The sequence below is a fragment of the Physeter macrocephalus genome, chromosome 11 (assembly GCF_002837175.3).
Source record: "Physeter macrocephalus isolate SW-GA chromosome 11, ASM283717v5, whole genome shotgun sequence".
In the NCBI taxonomy this organism is placed as follows: domain Eukaryota; kingdom Metazoa; phylum Chordata; class Mammalia; order Artiodactyla; family Physeteridae; genus Physeter; species Physeter macrocephalus.
This window is the reverse complement of record NC_041224.1, coordinates 133,200,439-133,216,065: the sequence shown is the minus strand read 5'-3', so window position 1 is coordinate 133,216,065 and position 15,627 is coordinate 133,200,439. Positions and strand designations below refer to the sequence as shown.

At 42.5% G+C, this 15,627-nt stretch overlaps 1 protein-coding gene across 4 annotated transcripts in view; it reads left to right on the top strand.

The window, feature by feature from the left end:
• Positions 1–14,825, top strand: part of TRIM9 (tripartite motif containing 9) — a 118,466-nt gene extending 103,641 nt beyond the window's left edge. Inside the window, exons 8-13 of one of the 4 annotated variants that reach the window (XM_055088422.1) lie at positions 5,070–5,258; positions 7,802–7,843; positions 8,268–8,291; positions 9,113–9,416; positions 11,728–11,890; positions 13,933–14,229. In XM_055088422.1, coding sequence (XP_054944397.1) covers positions 5,070–5,258; positions 7,802–7,843; positions 8,268–8,291; positions 9,113–9,416; positions 11,728–11,890; positions 13,933–13,995 — 785 coding nt within the window. In that variant the 3' untranslated portion in view covers positions 13,996–14,229. Of the gene's footprint in view, positions 1–5,069; positions 5,259–7,801; positions 7,844–8,267; positions 8,292–9,112; positions 9,417–11,727; positions 11,891–13,932 lie in introns of all 4 variants that reach the window. The other 3 variants (XM_055088423.1, XM_007114919.2, XM_028495333.2) reach the window with 3 other exon arrangements.
• The last annotated feature ends 802 nt before the right edge of the window (positions 14,826–15,627 follow it).

Sequence of the window (15,627 nt, the reverse complement as noted above, 5' to 3'; positions counted from 1 at the left end):
AGCCCCCAAATTTTTTCTACCAGAATTGATCTGCCTGGGGCCCTTATCCTGTCCCATCACAGCTGGCAGTGTGACTTAGATGTGTCCCTTAATCTCTCTGGACTTCAGGGTTTTGTTTTGGCGGGGGGGGATTGTTTTGTCTCTAAAACTATAGACTTAGAGCAGATGACCTCTAAGTTCTTTACAGTTAATACCCCCTGGTTTTCTTCTGTGGCTTCTCTCTTCAAAATCACTGCCGAAAGCTGTTACTATTTCAGGAAACGCTATGGACTGGCGTAGCCACCTCCTGCTTCCCCCAGGGGTTCTAGTGGGTCTCAGAGGTTGCCTGTGACACTGAAAATTCAACACTAGTAGGAAGTAGCCGGTAAAGGGTCACGCAAGGAAAAGCGTATGATCCACTCTGCCTCGGCTGTAGTTTTCATGACTCTGAGCACCAGAGCCGTCCCCGCAGCCCCAGTTAAAAGTATCTAGTTAGAGGGATATGCATTTCCAGGACAAATTCCTCAAGGTAGGTAAACCATACCTGAACAAATCCGGGTAGATTTTATGAAATCCAAGGTGAGAGGCATCGTGACAGCTTTCAGAGCCCAGAAAAGAGGTGCTTTGCTCCTTTGAATTTTGACAACATGCACGACATCCCAGGGAATTGCCTGATTTTCCATAGGACCAAATTGGATCCAAACCCTGTTTTCGCTTTTGGAGAATGAGCTTTGCACTTGACACTCTGGGGAACAGTTTAGTCCTTTGGAATCTTTTGTATCTCTTTGAAATATAGGAATTTTCAGTTCTTCTGATGATAGTTCCTTATAAATAATGCCCTGGTGTTCTAAATTGGAGTGGAGGACTTGGTGACAGAGTGTGCAGCTGTCCCAAGGGTGGAAAGAGACTGTTTCATTTCTTCTTTTAAAAGGAGCTTTTCAGAATGGAAGTGTTTCTCACTTCTCAACTGCAATTAACGCCACACTTAAGAAAGATTATAATACCACATTTCACTGTAAATTATGTACCAGTGGGACATAACTGTGACTTTGGATGCTTATTAGATCATTTAAGGACACTCAACACCTTCATTCATTTCTTTGTCTCGTTTAAAGTCTTCCCAACAGAAGCAAATTATTTTACAGCTGGTTTATAATTGAACTGAAACTCATCTTTAACCTTGCTTGTGCAGCTCTTAGTGACATATCTTGCCTTACTGTACTCTGAAATACAATCATCTTGTTGAACCAGTGTCCAAGGACTGCTTAAGTTATGAAGCTGTTCACTTACCAGACAGGAAGATAACCAAGAGTTCGACCAGAACACAAAAGAAGCTGGGTTAGCATATGGAATCCCTGTCAGTTTGCCTTTCCTCTTTGAATTCCAAAAATAATACCTCAAAGACTGTGCTTTACATTTCCAAATATTCCACATCTGTAGAAATCTTTAGTGCACTGTACATGTTGGAATCAGTCAAGAAATTCTACCCTCAGAAGTATAAAAACCAATTAGTAGTATAAGATACAGATTTTCTCTAAATACGGTCAGTTCTCCTCCCAACTTCATGTGTCCCATTTTCCAGCTGCTCAGGTCTAATGCAATGTCCGCTAACGAACAAATAAAATAAATATACAGTAAGGCCAAAAAAGGAGCACAGCACTTAAATATTCTTTTTTTGCCTCAAACCCAAAAGTCAGTAAATAATAAGTTTGGTCCCCAGCCAATCTTTGCTTTGATCATTCTTGATTACTTCTTTCAAGCAGAGGCCCCAACTCCAGAGTCCAGCCAATCCAGGTGGGAAGGGAAAGCAGTCCAGGCAAAGGCAAGAGGAGAGTGATGGTCACTGACAGAGTTGAGGGAAAGTGTGTCTTGTCACACTCCATTATAAACACAGTCCTCATCCCAGAGTTACTGATGTGCCCGGAGCTGCCACACCAGTATTCCGTTGGCATTCTGTGTCCCATTGTTCTTTCCTGCTGAACTGCTTTTGCTCAGCAAAGCTCTTCAGCAGACAGGATCACTGCATGTGATGAAACATGACAAGAAATTAAAAATCTTTGAAGGGGCTATTTTTCTTCCTCCAGCAACCTATACAAGAAAAATTAATAATAGTTATCCTGGTTATTAGCTATGACCTGAAACATAGCTTCATATCATGTATTCTGAAAAAAGCACTAACCCAATTCCTCTTTGTCATGACTAACAGAATATTAATGGCTGAAAAGCCTTCTCCAGATCTCAGTAATTGTGCTTTGAAGGAGAGGTAAGGAAGTGGGATGTACATCCTTCCCGTATCCTGGGTATAACACAGAATACACTCTTGGGTAGCTATGTGTAGGCTCAATGTTAGTTGTGTGATTTGGCTAAACAAGGGTGTGGCACCACTGTTCCCAATATTGTCTTACTGTCTTTGGTTCATGTCTTTGAACATGTCCAGAGGGACATGATGAGGAGAGTAAAGATTTGAAATCCACACCCTAGAAGAAATGTTGGAAATCGATTCTATTTATCCCAGAAAAGGGATGATTTAACGGGGACCGGTGACTGCTCTCAAATATTTGAAGAACTAGCGCGCTGTTCTGTATGGCCCCAGATAGTAATGCTACGATTAAGGAGTCGAGTTCCCAAAGAGATATATCCAGACCAATGTAAGCAATAACTACAAACAGGAGGGGGCTGCCCGAAGGTCATGAGATCCTCAACCTAGGGGACTTCAAGGGGAAGCTTGTGATTGCTGCTCAGATGTTATCGAGATAAGTGTCTTCCCTCTAAGACTCCTGCAACCTAAGGTAATATCAACTGACTTAGATGACCTGTAGGCACCTGACCCAGCACTTGCACCATGTGCCCATGGGGAAGGGCACAAAGAGTCTGCTGAGATCAAGTGGAAAGTGCTCTCTTGCACTTCATTTGGACAATTTTCATGACAAGGTAGGAAGTTTTTTTCAGGAGCTTCTTAGAGAAAATGGGGTAAGAGCCCAGCTGGTAGAGTATGGGAGGCCATAGGTGGGAAAAATTCAGAGACAGAGATGGAGTGATTGGGTAACATGTATATTAAATAAGCTTGCTTGAATAGAGAGCATGGTTCAAGATTGAGAGGAGTCAGGGACAATTGGGTCATCAATAAATAACGGATCTACATAAAAAGATAGAAAAGCTAACCATTTTAGTGTCAAGTTATTAATCCCATGAATAACCATAGCTGCCCTCAGCCCCATCCCGCAGAGTGGTGCCATCACCAACTCTAAGTGCTTCTTCCTGGTGCTGAGAATAGAAAAGGTGAGTATGATGGGATTGGATATGCCTCCTGAGTCTGGATTCAGTACACGTCTCTTCACTGGTTTTCAGATGATTACTCGAGAGTTCAATATACTCTGAAATTCATTCTACTATATATGTCCTTTCCCTTAATTTTTAGGGCAACAAGTATTTTAAGTATAATGAATTAATTATTATCACTTGGTGAAAAATACATTTCCAAGCAAATTCTTGTTAAAAATATTTTACTGAGATAAATATAGTTGTAAATTCTCTCCCTAAAAGAAGCCCATATCAGTTTGTGGTGCTGTGCAATTGTCTTTCAAATTTTTCCATTAAACTAAAAGACTAATTCCCCCCTGAGATCATTATAATGTAAATCATTTCTGAACAAGGAAATGATCACACATGCCAAATTACCCAAACCATTTGAAGTTTAGGTAGAAGAAAATTGGAATGTATTATTATTGGGAACACAAAGCCTTAACTCCGTAAGTAGCCATTTCTTTTCTCTGAAAATCTGCTTTACACTTTTCTGTAAAACAAGAAAAAAAGAAAAAAAAAAAATTTCCCCCAAGGATAAGTCTAAAGCCTGAAAAGCTAATTTTACTATGTTCAGAAACGAAAATGAGACTGGGTTGGCAGTATTAAGTTGAAACGCTCTGCCAATGCCCTTGCTCTGAGCTCTTCAAATAGAATACCGTTCTGCACACACGTGGTCCACCGACCATGCACAGAATAGCATTTGGATAGGATAAGGATGTGTTCAACACAGAGGAACATGCTAACAGACTCAAACCAGAAAAATATTCCCAGGAACACTCTCCGGCCACCAAAACAAAATCATTTTTTTCAATGAGAAGAAAGTTCCTTGGTGGTTTTGGACATAGACTACTACCATCATGCCATCTGTATTTCCTAAATTATTACTATCAAACTGAGCTCTAAGAAGCCCCCTATTGGTAAAACATCTGTCTCTGACCAGATAACCCTACTGCATACAACCACAGAAGAGAAAGGAATGATTTTAGTAATTTAGAGGAACTACCTCTACATTACTCTAAATGTTAGAACCAAATCAAGTAATTGATATGTCCTTACTCTGGGATAATAGTGATCTTCATGCCAGACCTGACTATCTGAAAATAAAGACATTTTTGCCACAAAAGCACCTCACCACTGCCCATGGGCTGTTTATTGTTAGAGAACCAGAGATGTTCAAGGGCATCCCTAGGGTCTCATCTTAATTCAGAAACAAAGGTGAGGCTCCTTCCCTGATTACTTGTTCAGCCCTATCTTCCTCTCCTATTCAAAGAGCAAGTCTTGAGTGTGCTGGTGTAGAAAAACCATCTCGTCCATTTAGAAACGGAAAAAATAAGAGACAAAAGGGAAAATATGGACCAGCAAAGAGTTGGTCAAAATCGTCACCTCCTAAATAGAAACTCTTTAAGAGGCCATTGTTGTACAGGTAGTAACATCCAAGGGAGCTGGAGAGCGTGAAGTATTAATCTCCTCTTGGTCATCAATGGGTAAAATTTACCTCTAAGGTTTCTAAAGTCAACTCTAAAGATATTTAATTAAATGGAAACTTCCAATACGTTCTCTACCACTAAAACTTGGGAGAAGAGAAAACAATTGTCTGTGATCTTTGAAGTATCCTCTGGTCATGGGTTCCGATCTGCCAGGAATTCCCTCCCAGTCTCAAACCACATTGGCAACTATGGGGTGGATGAGGCTTTGTGAAAATGCATTCGTAAGGCAGGTCTTGGGGAAAACTGTGCACAGCAGGTGGCAGATTTCTGATCTCTAGTTTGCATTGATCTTACATTTAGACACAGATTCAGAAGAACAGACAGTCCCTTTTCCAGTGCCTTCGGAAAGATTGCCGCTCCGTAGAATGAGTCCTTTCTCCTCCACCCTTAATCTACAACCCAGCTTCCCCAGGAGATCCTACTTTGATTTCCGATCCTCACCCCATCAGCTGAGCTTGCATTCCTCTTTACAGTCTCTCAATGCACTGGGTGAGCTGAGCTCGTCTGACCTTTCCTCTTGATCTCTGTGCCTTGAAGGCATCTCTGAATACCTGTTTCGTTCTTGGCGTTCATGTGCGTGCAGAGGGTGATGAGCTAGTCTCTATGTCTGTGGCCTGCTTCCGGTATGAGGAGCATTTGGATGATGGAGCTTTGTGTCATTCTTGTGTGTGTGGTGTGAGGACCAACCATCGAGCTGTGGTCAATGTATATAATGGTGTCAGAAAGTGATGAGTGAAGTTGTTCTTTTTGCACAAGCTAGTACCACCATGGGAAACCTGCTCTGTCATCACATGCAATGGTATAGCACGCGCAGGTGCTGGCTGAGTGGAGGCTGTGGCCTTAGTATGGAGGTTTGCAACCCTGCTGTATCCAGGAAACCAGCTGTGTCTGGGAGACTGGATCAAGTGCATCCAGCCTGGAGTGGTCTGATTAAACATAGACTCAAGAGATCTTTATTGAAAAAATAAAAGTAAAAAACGTGCCAAGAGCAGGATGCATCATACAAAGCAGACACACCAGAGAGCAGAAAGTGAAAGTATTTCCTGCCGAAGCCTGTGCTCACTGGTGAGACAGTCGGGGTCATGGCTGATTTTTTTCTAAGCAAAGGGGAGGAACCACCACCAGCTAAATCAGAAACCCTCAACTAGCCTAAGGCCCAAAGATGGGAGTCACTGGAAATTCTGGCCTCCCGAAGTTTCCCACAGCCAAGAGGGTTGTGACACGCCTTCAGGCTGATTTCAGGAAGCTGGACTAGTGATACCATGCCATGAACTCTGTCTAGCCAATAGAATCGTAAAATATCTAAACTGCAGTCCTATTTGATCTCTTCAGGACTATATTGTAATCAGGGATACACATGATGCACATTTCACATTTACAGAGGTTTCTTTTGTTTGTTATTTTATTCTGTTTGCTCATCCCACATCCTGGAATGAAGAAGGCCACAGCATGACAGTGCAAAAAGGATGCAGGGACTTCAAGCTCTCTTTAAAATGACATTTTTCTGTGTGCTTGTATGTTTCTTATTGTTTTTCTGTGCGCTGTTGGCTTTTAAACATGCTTTGTTATGGAAGGCTTTTCACTTGTGTCTAATGTACTGAAATATTGTTATAGTCTTTGTAATGTGTATTGCCTCAAGAATAAAATATGTGGGTTTGGGGAAATTTGATGGCTGTATTTGACACCATTGTTCTAGTTGTATCGTTGAAACTTAAATGTACGATGGTGTGTTTAAAGTAGTGTAAAAAAGATTTCAGAAAACTTGTTTTGAAAAAGACTTGCACAAGGCATGATTCATTTAAAAAATTTAAAAGCCCTATTCAGATTCTACAAATTTATTTCCAAAGCTGGATATCAGATTCAGTTTTAAAACTCCAGGTGTTCTGTACTCACTAAGTTCTACCCTGTGAATAGGAATTGAAGGGATAATTGATACAAACTAAACATAAGTATTCAGCCATGAGTTGGAGAAAATGATTATTCTGCATATCAATTCATCCCAGAGGAAAAAAAAACCAAAAGTAAGATCATAATCTTTACATTTTGTTTTTAATTCAATCATTAGTCCTTTCTAAGGTGCTTTCTTAATTCTTCTAAAATTCTTTTAATTCAGTGTATTATCCTTTATTTAGCACATAAGGGCCTTACTGAATTGAAAAAACATTAAATGACCCTTTCTAGGAGATTCCCTGGTGCTCATCAAAAACACATTTCCTAGAGCAGTCACTGACAGCACTTGAAATTGTAGTTCACACACGTTTGAACATTTTAAGACTAGACTGCTTCATCCACCCTGATGAAACTTCTCATGGAGTAGGTAAGGGTATGTTAGGGAAAGAGGGAGATGGTTGCAAAAGTCGCACAGGTGATTCCAGTACATCTCTGAGGTCACTCCCACACCCTTCAGCACCATCCCCCCTCCCCCCCTTAGGTGAAAAGGACTCATGTAGTAAAACAATCTAAGAAAGAGATGAGGTCATTTTCATATTTACGACATTTAATTCATGTCATTATTAATAATTACCAGATGTATGTATTAACATAGGGATTACATTACACATTTAGTTATATAATTATCATGTGACTTGAGCCCAAGTCACAGCAAAGGCCTCTGGGCATAACCAGAGTTAGAAGTACATGGAATAGTGATGTAGAATGGAGTTTTATCAAGATTCAGGGATTTCTCCATTTCAATTGGATGAATTTTTCTCATTTTCTTCTGAATATGGAAACTTTAGTGGAAAAGATTAAACTTGGAAGATGATGAAAATTTAAGCTGTACAGTTTAGAAACAACTGGAGGAGACTTTATTAAATGAAAAAAAAATCAAAACAAAAGATGTACTATTCATTTTGAAAGAGCAGAGAGGCAATTTTTACCCAGGCAAGTAAACTAACATAGAAAGGGCTTTGGTTTTTCATGAATCAGGCCTCTGGTGACTCTCTTCAGCTGGTGCTTTTTACATGTATACAAATAATTTTTATTGACCTGGTTGTTGTTTCATAGCTTTGATGTGTAGTATCTCTTTATAGGATGCAATTTTGAGACACAATCTGCACCTTACTCTCAATTAGGCAAGTATACCTATTGTAATTGTTATCTTTTACTTATGTGCTTGGAATGCTCCACTCCCTTCACAAAATAAATGATGGCAGCTTATTCTATGTCAAAAAAATTGTCTAATTGTCATTCAAATCCCATTATAGCAGTTTCTCACATATGCAGAAAAATGAGTCTGTATTTTTAAATTTTATGCCTCAGAGAAGATTACTTTTCCCCCAGATTTCTTGTACATCAATGCAAAGCACTCTTTATAAGCAGAGCACTTGTGGGCAAAGGTACTAATCAGACCGATACAGTTTTAAACTGAGTAGTGTATGCAGTTTTAAACTGAGCCCTTTTTTGGTATTAGTCTATCAAAAGAGACATGTTTTCTTATCAATGTCAATTTTGCTTCCTATTTCTCTCTCCCATGCCTTTCACTTGGAATGACAACAGTTGATATTAAAAAGCTGTTGGCAGGTATGGAATAACCTTATTCTGTTACAAATAGCAAAGACCAAAGTGCATGTGTGACAGATCTGATAAATCAGCAATTTCGTCTGTCCAGAGCAAGTTCTGGGCAGGTGACATTTAGAACTCGGGCACAGCGCTGCGTACAAAGACGTCATTCCATCTGCACCTAAGGTCCAAAACGTTTTACACGGTAGTTTTAGGAGTAACACGCAAACTGCATTTGTGGTGAAGGAAGCAACCTGTCTTACATCCAAGTCACAATCACTCATGAAAATTAGTTTCTGTTGCTGATAGCTTCGAAGCTTTTGAGCTTTCACTAACACTGAGGAAATTTTCAAAACGAGTAGATATGAGCACTTCTGCAGAAGGGATATTTCCTTGTTTCACTGAGTGTGTTTTATCCCTCCTCCATCTAGGACTCTGACTCCTAGCCTCCCCGTCTCAGGGTTACACAGGCATCTTAGCACATCCCTCTCCCTTTATGTCTCTGGTGTACTTTTCTGCCAGTCACCGGGTGAAGGGACTTGCACCTTCCAAAATCGATGCCACTGCGCTCCCGGATCACCTGGCTGGGAGTGCAGTCTGAGCCGGGTAACCCCTGCTGAATCGGTCGTGTGTCCTCCGTCTGCTTCCGGGCGCAGAGAGCCCTAGCTCCCAGGAAGCGCCCCCCTGTCTGCTCACTCACAGCCCCTTCTGGCCCTGGACACCTCCTTCCCGCATGGAAGCATGAAAACGGGACAAGACGCTCCCCTCCGGCCCAGGAGTGCGTTATGGCGTGAGCTCAGTGGGTCCGTCTTAGTAACCGCCCTCCCTTCTGTTGTTCCCAGTGGCCTGGTTTGCTTTTGACCCTGGCTCGGCGCACTCTGACATCATCTTCTCCAATGACAACCTGACTGTGACCTGCAGTAGCTACGATGACCGGGTGGTGCTGGGGAAGACTGGCTTCTCCAAGGGCATCCACTACTGGGAGTTCACGGTGGATCGCTATGACAACCACCCAGACCCTGCCTTTGGTGTGGCTCGCATCGACGTGATGAAGGATGTGATGTTAGGAAAGGACGACAAAGCCTGGGCAATGTATGTGGACAATAACCGGAGCTGGTTCATGCACAACAACTCGCACACCAACAGGTACCCTGCAGCCCCTACCCCCCAACCAAGGCTTCTTCACATGGGCTTCTGGTCGAGAACGAGAGCCCAAGTTCAGAGACCTGTTAAACAGGCAACATGAAGGAAGACAGGCAGGCGATCTGTATTAAGTAGAAGTCCTGCTCTTGGCCGAGTCCATCCTGGAGTTTTATTTTATTTTATTTGCATAATGACAGAGACCTGAGTACTTTCCTAGGTCCCTCATTGCTACATTCCACCCAGGGCTGGAAACTAAGAATCCTCACGCATATGTATTACAGAAAATCATTCCAGGATTCTAAAATCCAGACTTACAACTTACCAGAGAAGCACTGTTGGACAAGATACTTAGTTTTTCTGAACATCGGTTTCCAAATCCACCAATTAGAAAAATCATGTTTTTTCATGCATAAATGTTCCCATGATTACATGAATCATGCAAAAATGCCTCCCATCCACCTGAAAATAGAAGCCACTGTTCTTCTTATCATGATTATTATCAATGCCACTTCTCAGAATAGTAGCCATTCATTAAACTAAGTCGTATGGATGCCAATTTGGATAGTTTCATACTTGAAGAACTCTCTTATTATTGTATGGATTCAGAGTACTCAGTTTGCTGGGGAAAGAGAACAAAGGTAAAGGTTTTCCTTTAACACCAAAATGTAGGCAAGTATAATTTAACCCATGCTATCATATTTTTTCTAGATGTCCTTTTTCATTTGGTTTGTGTTTTCCTCCTCAAATGTATTTGTCACAAATTTCCTAGGTAGAGAAGTGTCTTTTATGGATCCTGGTCCACCTTATTCTCAAAGATTTCCCCAGGATACATTCTCATTGGTATCTCTGGGAAAAAAAAGCAAAACTACAGTTGTGTTCAGTTGGACCACAAGGAAAGTGAGTCAGGCAGTGGTAGGCAGTGGACTCCACTGTCGCAGCTTTTTCTGTATGCTCATCACTGCCCCTCTTCTAGCCAGTAGGACTCCTAGGGCCTTCACTTCCTGTTCCCTTGGATAGTTTCTGTACATCTGCTTTCAGTTGTGTATTATTCACCATCACTTGAAGTGAGCACACATGCCATTCCAGCCTGATATCAAATCCTACTAGATGTATATAAGCCATTGTCTTCAGTAATTCACATTTGGGGGGACCCTCTGTCACCAGATCCCTGCTGCCATGTACCATGCTTACTTTTCCCTTTTAGCTTCTTTATTTTGGAGTGAAGGAGTGAGTAATAACACAACTGCCACACTATGCAGAGAAAGACTTTCTTAAGGCAGAGCACATCTGCTTGCATGCAAACCGCGTATCACCAGTGCCTTCACTGCTGAAGCTGTGAATTTCCAAGATGAAATTGATACCCCTGTGTTTTAACCACTATGTGCAGCCTGTGTTCTGCGTGCCGGGGGAAAGAACAACACTCTAACATTTCTGTGCTCTGCTGAGATGAGGCTGAAGTTCCGTATTGCTAGCTCTCAAAGAGGAGGAAAAAGACGAATCTGATCATCCATGCTTAATGGCTTTTGTGAAACCATCAGTGGAAGTGTAAGACACAATTCGTGGTCAAATGACAGTCACTCCACCTCCTACAGTATAATTAATTATTTCACCTTACAGAGAGGAGATTCCTCTTCTTCGGTGTTGCCATTTTATGAAGAGCCTCCAACTTCTCAATTCAAATTCAGCATGCCCCAAATTACCATCTTTCTGGAATGAGCTTTTCTGTTTCATGGAGAGCATAAGGGCCCAAATCCAATTTTTCATGCATGTGTTTTAGGTTCAGCTTAAGTGCTTCTTTGACTTTCAAATTAAATCATTTTGTATTTAATGATATTTAATTCACACCATATGTGCAAAGCGTGAGACCCAGCTCTAGGCAGAGCTCTGATAGCCCAAAGGCTACTTTTTTGCTTTTGGCCTTTGATGCTTCGTTTTCTACTAGGCGACTGCGTGTAGAGACCCTGGATGAAGGAGTTCACTCTCAGCAACAGCAAAGCAGCGCTGTGAACCTATACATTCTCAACAGGGGAGTGAAAATTGGTTTTCCAGGGAGCGAGCAAAAGATCTTACTTTTTATATATATAAAGCACAGATATACGTACAGCCCATCAGCAGATACACAGTATATCTGCGGTATTAAAATTGTAAGTGAGGAGGGGCGATTAGGGGGAAAAAATGTTTTAAAAGTCTCCTGGGGTGGGGATGAGGAACAATACTTTTAAACAAGTTAAGAAATACTGGTTTAACCATACAAAACGGGAAGCTTCTAGAATGATGACAGGCAAGTGAAACCACATGTTTTCTTTTCCCACAGAACTGAGGGAGGGATCACAAAGGGGGCCACGATCGGGGTCCTCCTAGACTTAAATAGAAAAACCTTGACATTTTTTATCAACGACGCGCAGCAAGGTCCCATCGCGTTTGAGAACGTGGAAGGGCTGTTCTTCCCGGCAGTCAGCCTGAACAGGAACGTGCAGGTGAGCTGCCAGACTCTGCTTCTGAGGCTGCCCCCGGGCCGCGAACTCAGCCCCTGAGCACCGAAGGCCCAGACCGAGACGCAGAGGAAGGCGGGGCGCCGGGTGGGATGGACGTGACAAGTGAGATGATTCCAGACCGGCGTTAAGCCCCTCGGTTATATTTAGTCACAGTCTAGTGAACAGCAGGTGGGAAACTGGGATTCTCTGCGTGGCTGGCTAATGATTGTCCCTCTGAGCCCTAGATTCCTCTCTAGTAGAAAGGAAACTCTTGAATCAGCTGGCATGAAAACAAATGAAATGACTGATGCAAAGCGCCGTGAGTACCTGAGAAGTGAAGGTGTGAGCCTGAAGTGCTAGCACGATGCTCAGAAATTTGGGGCGTTTTCTCTGCACTCTTATCAGTTCTGTCAGGCGCTTCGGGGACAGAAGGCACATCCTGATGATTTACTGTAAATAAAAACCACAAGTTCTTCTCATTCGTTCATTCAGCAAACATCTATTGAGTGCCTTTAATATGTCAGGCACTATTGACGTAGTATGATTATTGTTGTTTACCAGCGAAAACAAAACAAAAATCTTTCCCTCTTGGGGCTCACATTCTAGTTATAGGAGACAGACAGTGAATAATAAGCACAATTGCTATGTTAATTATATAGTATGTTAGAAGGCGATATCCAGTGGAGAGAAGACCGAGGGAAGGGTAGGGGACCAAGAGTGCCGGGGTTGAGAGGGCAGTGGCCGTCTTCAGCAGCGTGGTCAGCATAGGTGGGCCTTATTGTAGTCACAGGTGAGCTGAGCCTTGAAGGGGGTGAGGGAAGGAGCTGTGTGGGGCTTTCCAGGCAGAGAGAACAGCCAGGACAAAGTTTCTAAGGCACGAGGGGCCTCACTTAAGCAAGGAAGGTGCAGGAGGTGGCAACTGGGGCAGATGAGGGGCCGTGAGAGAAAAGATCAGAGCCATGCGGGAGGGTGTGCCCTGCCAGCCTCTGCCGGGACGGGAGCTTTCACTTCCGTCTGGAGCTAGAACTCATCATCAACTGTGACCCTCATTCAGCAAATGACTGCCTTACGATAGGATAGATAGGGCTTGAGAATCAGAACACTGCTGGTGATTTTTGCTCTATATAAAACCACGTCTTGGGAGCTATTTTTAAAATCCACTGTGGTTTATCAGTATGTGCAGGAGAAGTGATTGCAACCCAGTGACCTCTGCCCTTCTGTCTTGCTGCAACTAGATGGGTTTTTCTGGACGGCTGAAATCTAATCTATCAGAGTGCAGCCTCTACACTGGACAAAAGAAAGCTATAGATTTCCCTAGAAGTGTGTCTTAAAAAAACCCTCATTCAAAGTTTTCCACACTTTCAGCTGTTTCCCTTGCAAAGAATATTGTACTCGATGCTCTTTAGAGGTTTCCAGGATGTTCTGAGTATCTTTAGAGAAAGACTCTCGGGCTGGGGAAGACAGGGACAAGACAAGAAGGGGGGAGATGACAGACAGCAGTGCATGAAATGGTTCTAGCCTGGTCCATGCAGCTGAAGTATGAGGTTGGACAAAATTCAGTGAAATATTAAATAAGTGCCCACGTTTCTTCATACCTGGCAATCACGTAGTCCATCCCTAAATGAAAGGCTTATCCTAACAGGAATAACTAGTGAACAAATAATAAGGGAAGGGTTGTCTGCGCATCTGCTTTCTGTCCATGGACATGGCAGTGATCATTGCCGTGTGGCCAACAGGCTTTTCTACCTGCAGATCAATGCCTGTGTCTTCAGTCATAGGAACACAATCTCCCCAGAATCCTTTGAAGAAGCAAGTGGCTGCGAACCATATTATCAAGTGTCTCCAAGATTGGGGAGCCCAGCATGATGGCCAGGTTCTTAGCACAGGCTGAACTCTACTAGAATTCTCTTTAATGTCTGCTAGAATAGATGTCACAGAAAACTGAACAGATCCCCTTTTGAGTGAGGCACACCCACTGTGCTCCGGGGAAGGGGTGCAGGGGCGGATCCTGCAGTGCCTTCGGGACTCACCGTCTCTTCCCACAGGTCACGCTTCACACGGGGCTCCCAGTCCCCGACTGCTACTCCAGCAGAGCATCAATAGCCTAAAGATGTGCTGTGGAGGCGCCAGCTGCCTGTTCTTACCTCCACCGGAGACCAACAGCAAGGAGCTCAGCCAGAGCTGGAGGCAGAGGGAGGAGAGGAGAGATGCTGGTCCTCACACCCCGCAGCCCCCCTTTTCCTCCAGCCTCTCTACTGCTGTGAAGCCTGCTTTCTCTTCCATGTTCAGCAATTCTAACCAACGGAAGACCTAGACAGCCCACCATGTCACTTTGTTTCCACAGCCAGATTTTGCTTTTATTTACATTATTTTTTTTATGTGGGTGAGTTATCTTTTCTTTCTCCTTTGATCATGTCATTGGTGACTGACTGAACTGGCACTGCCAAGAGAAAATTCTCGTGATAACTTTTTTCTTAAACTTTCTGTCAAAGAGGTAGGTAGTAGGGAGAGGTAAGGAAGAAGGAGCTGAATTTGGAGCTTGCCGTTTAGAATGTTCTTGAATGTTCTTGCCCTGTGACCTCTCATGCAGCGTTAGCTCTGCAAAGCTAGTCTTTTCAGCAATGAAAAGTTTTACTATCCACTGAAGCACAAAAATATCAGCAACACGACTACACAAAGACAAAGGGGTAGGCTCACAGGACAGCTAGGTCATTAGGACAGGCCAGAAACCCTGGTCACTGAATGAAATTGGAAGGTCTCTAAATATAGGCAGGGCAGGGGACTTCATGATTTGGTTCATTCATTTAATACAGGTTTTTAATTGAAAACCGATTCTGGACCAGGCACTGTTCTAGACAATGGAGACAGAGTGGTGAATACACAGGTGTGGTCTCTGCCCTCCTGGAGCTTATATTGTCCTAGGAGAACAAACCAAAAATAAAATGATTACAAATTGTTATTAGTATTAGGAAGGAAATAAACAAGGGCCAAAGAGGCTCATTGGTAAGATCTTTCAGATCCCCTAGAATGATGCTAAAAATCCATACATTCTGGCCATAGCACCAGAAACATACCAACTCAATGCCTTTTCAGCTGTGCTATTTTAATTACGGTACCTGCTGCCGTTCACCACAGAGTCCTTCTTTGGTAGAAATGATGTCAGCATTCTTATTTGTTAATGCTGCAATGATACTAAGCCTTAAAAATGAATGTGAAAAAAAATTAATGACCGGAAGAAGGAGGACTCATTGTCCATAATGGAGGATCTTAAGTTGCAGTTCACAGCATTCACATTCTCAGGATTAATGCGCTTGTCTCCGTGTAGACTCACTATCTGTGCCTGTTACAAATGAACAATCCATCCTCTCTGCTGCCATTCACAACCCAACTTTCTGGAATTGTTCAAATGATGTTTGGGAGGAAATGAAACTGTAGGTCATTGCTATGATGGATAGCAGAATAATAAGCTTATTACTTCTGTGTAGAGATAGACTTATATAAGCTACCCTTCAGATCCTTTTGTTTGACATGAAGTTTTAGAAAATGTAGCACCTAGAAAGAGGTTCTGGTTAGTTGTCTAAATATTTGCCAGGGAGCCAAAAAGTTCACCATGAAAAAAAAAAAAAACAAGAATAACAAAAGGGAAGAGGTAGGATGGGAAAGCTAACAAATTAAAGTTTGGGCAAAAAGTAATATATGTAAATAGCTAATAATTTACTTTTGGGTTTACTTTATTTAGA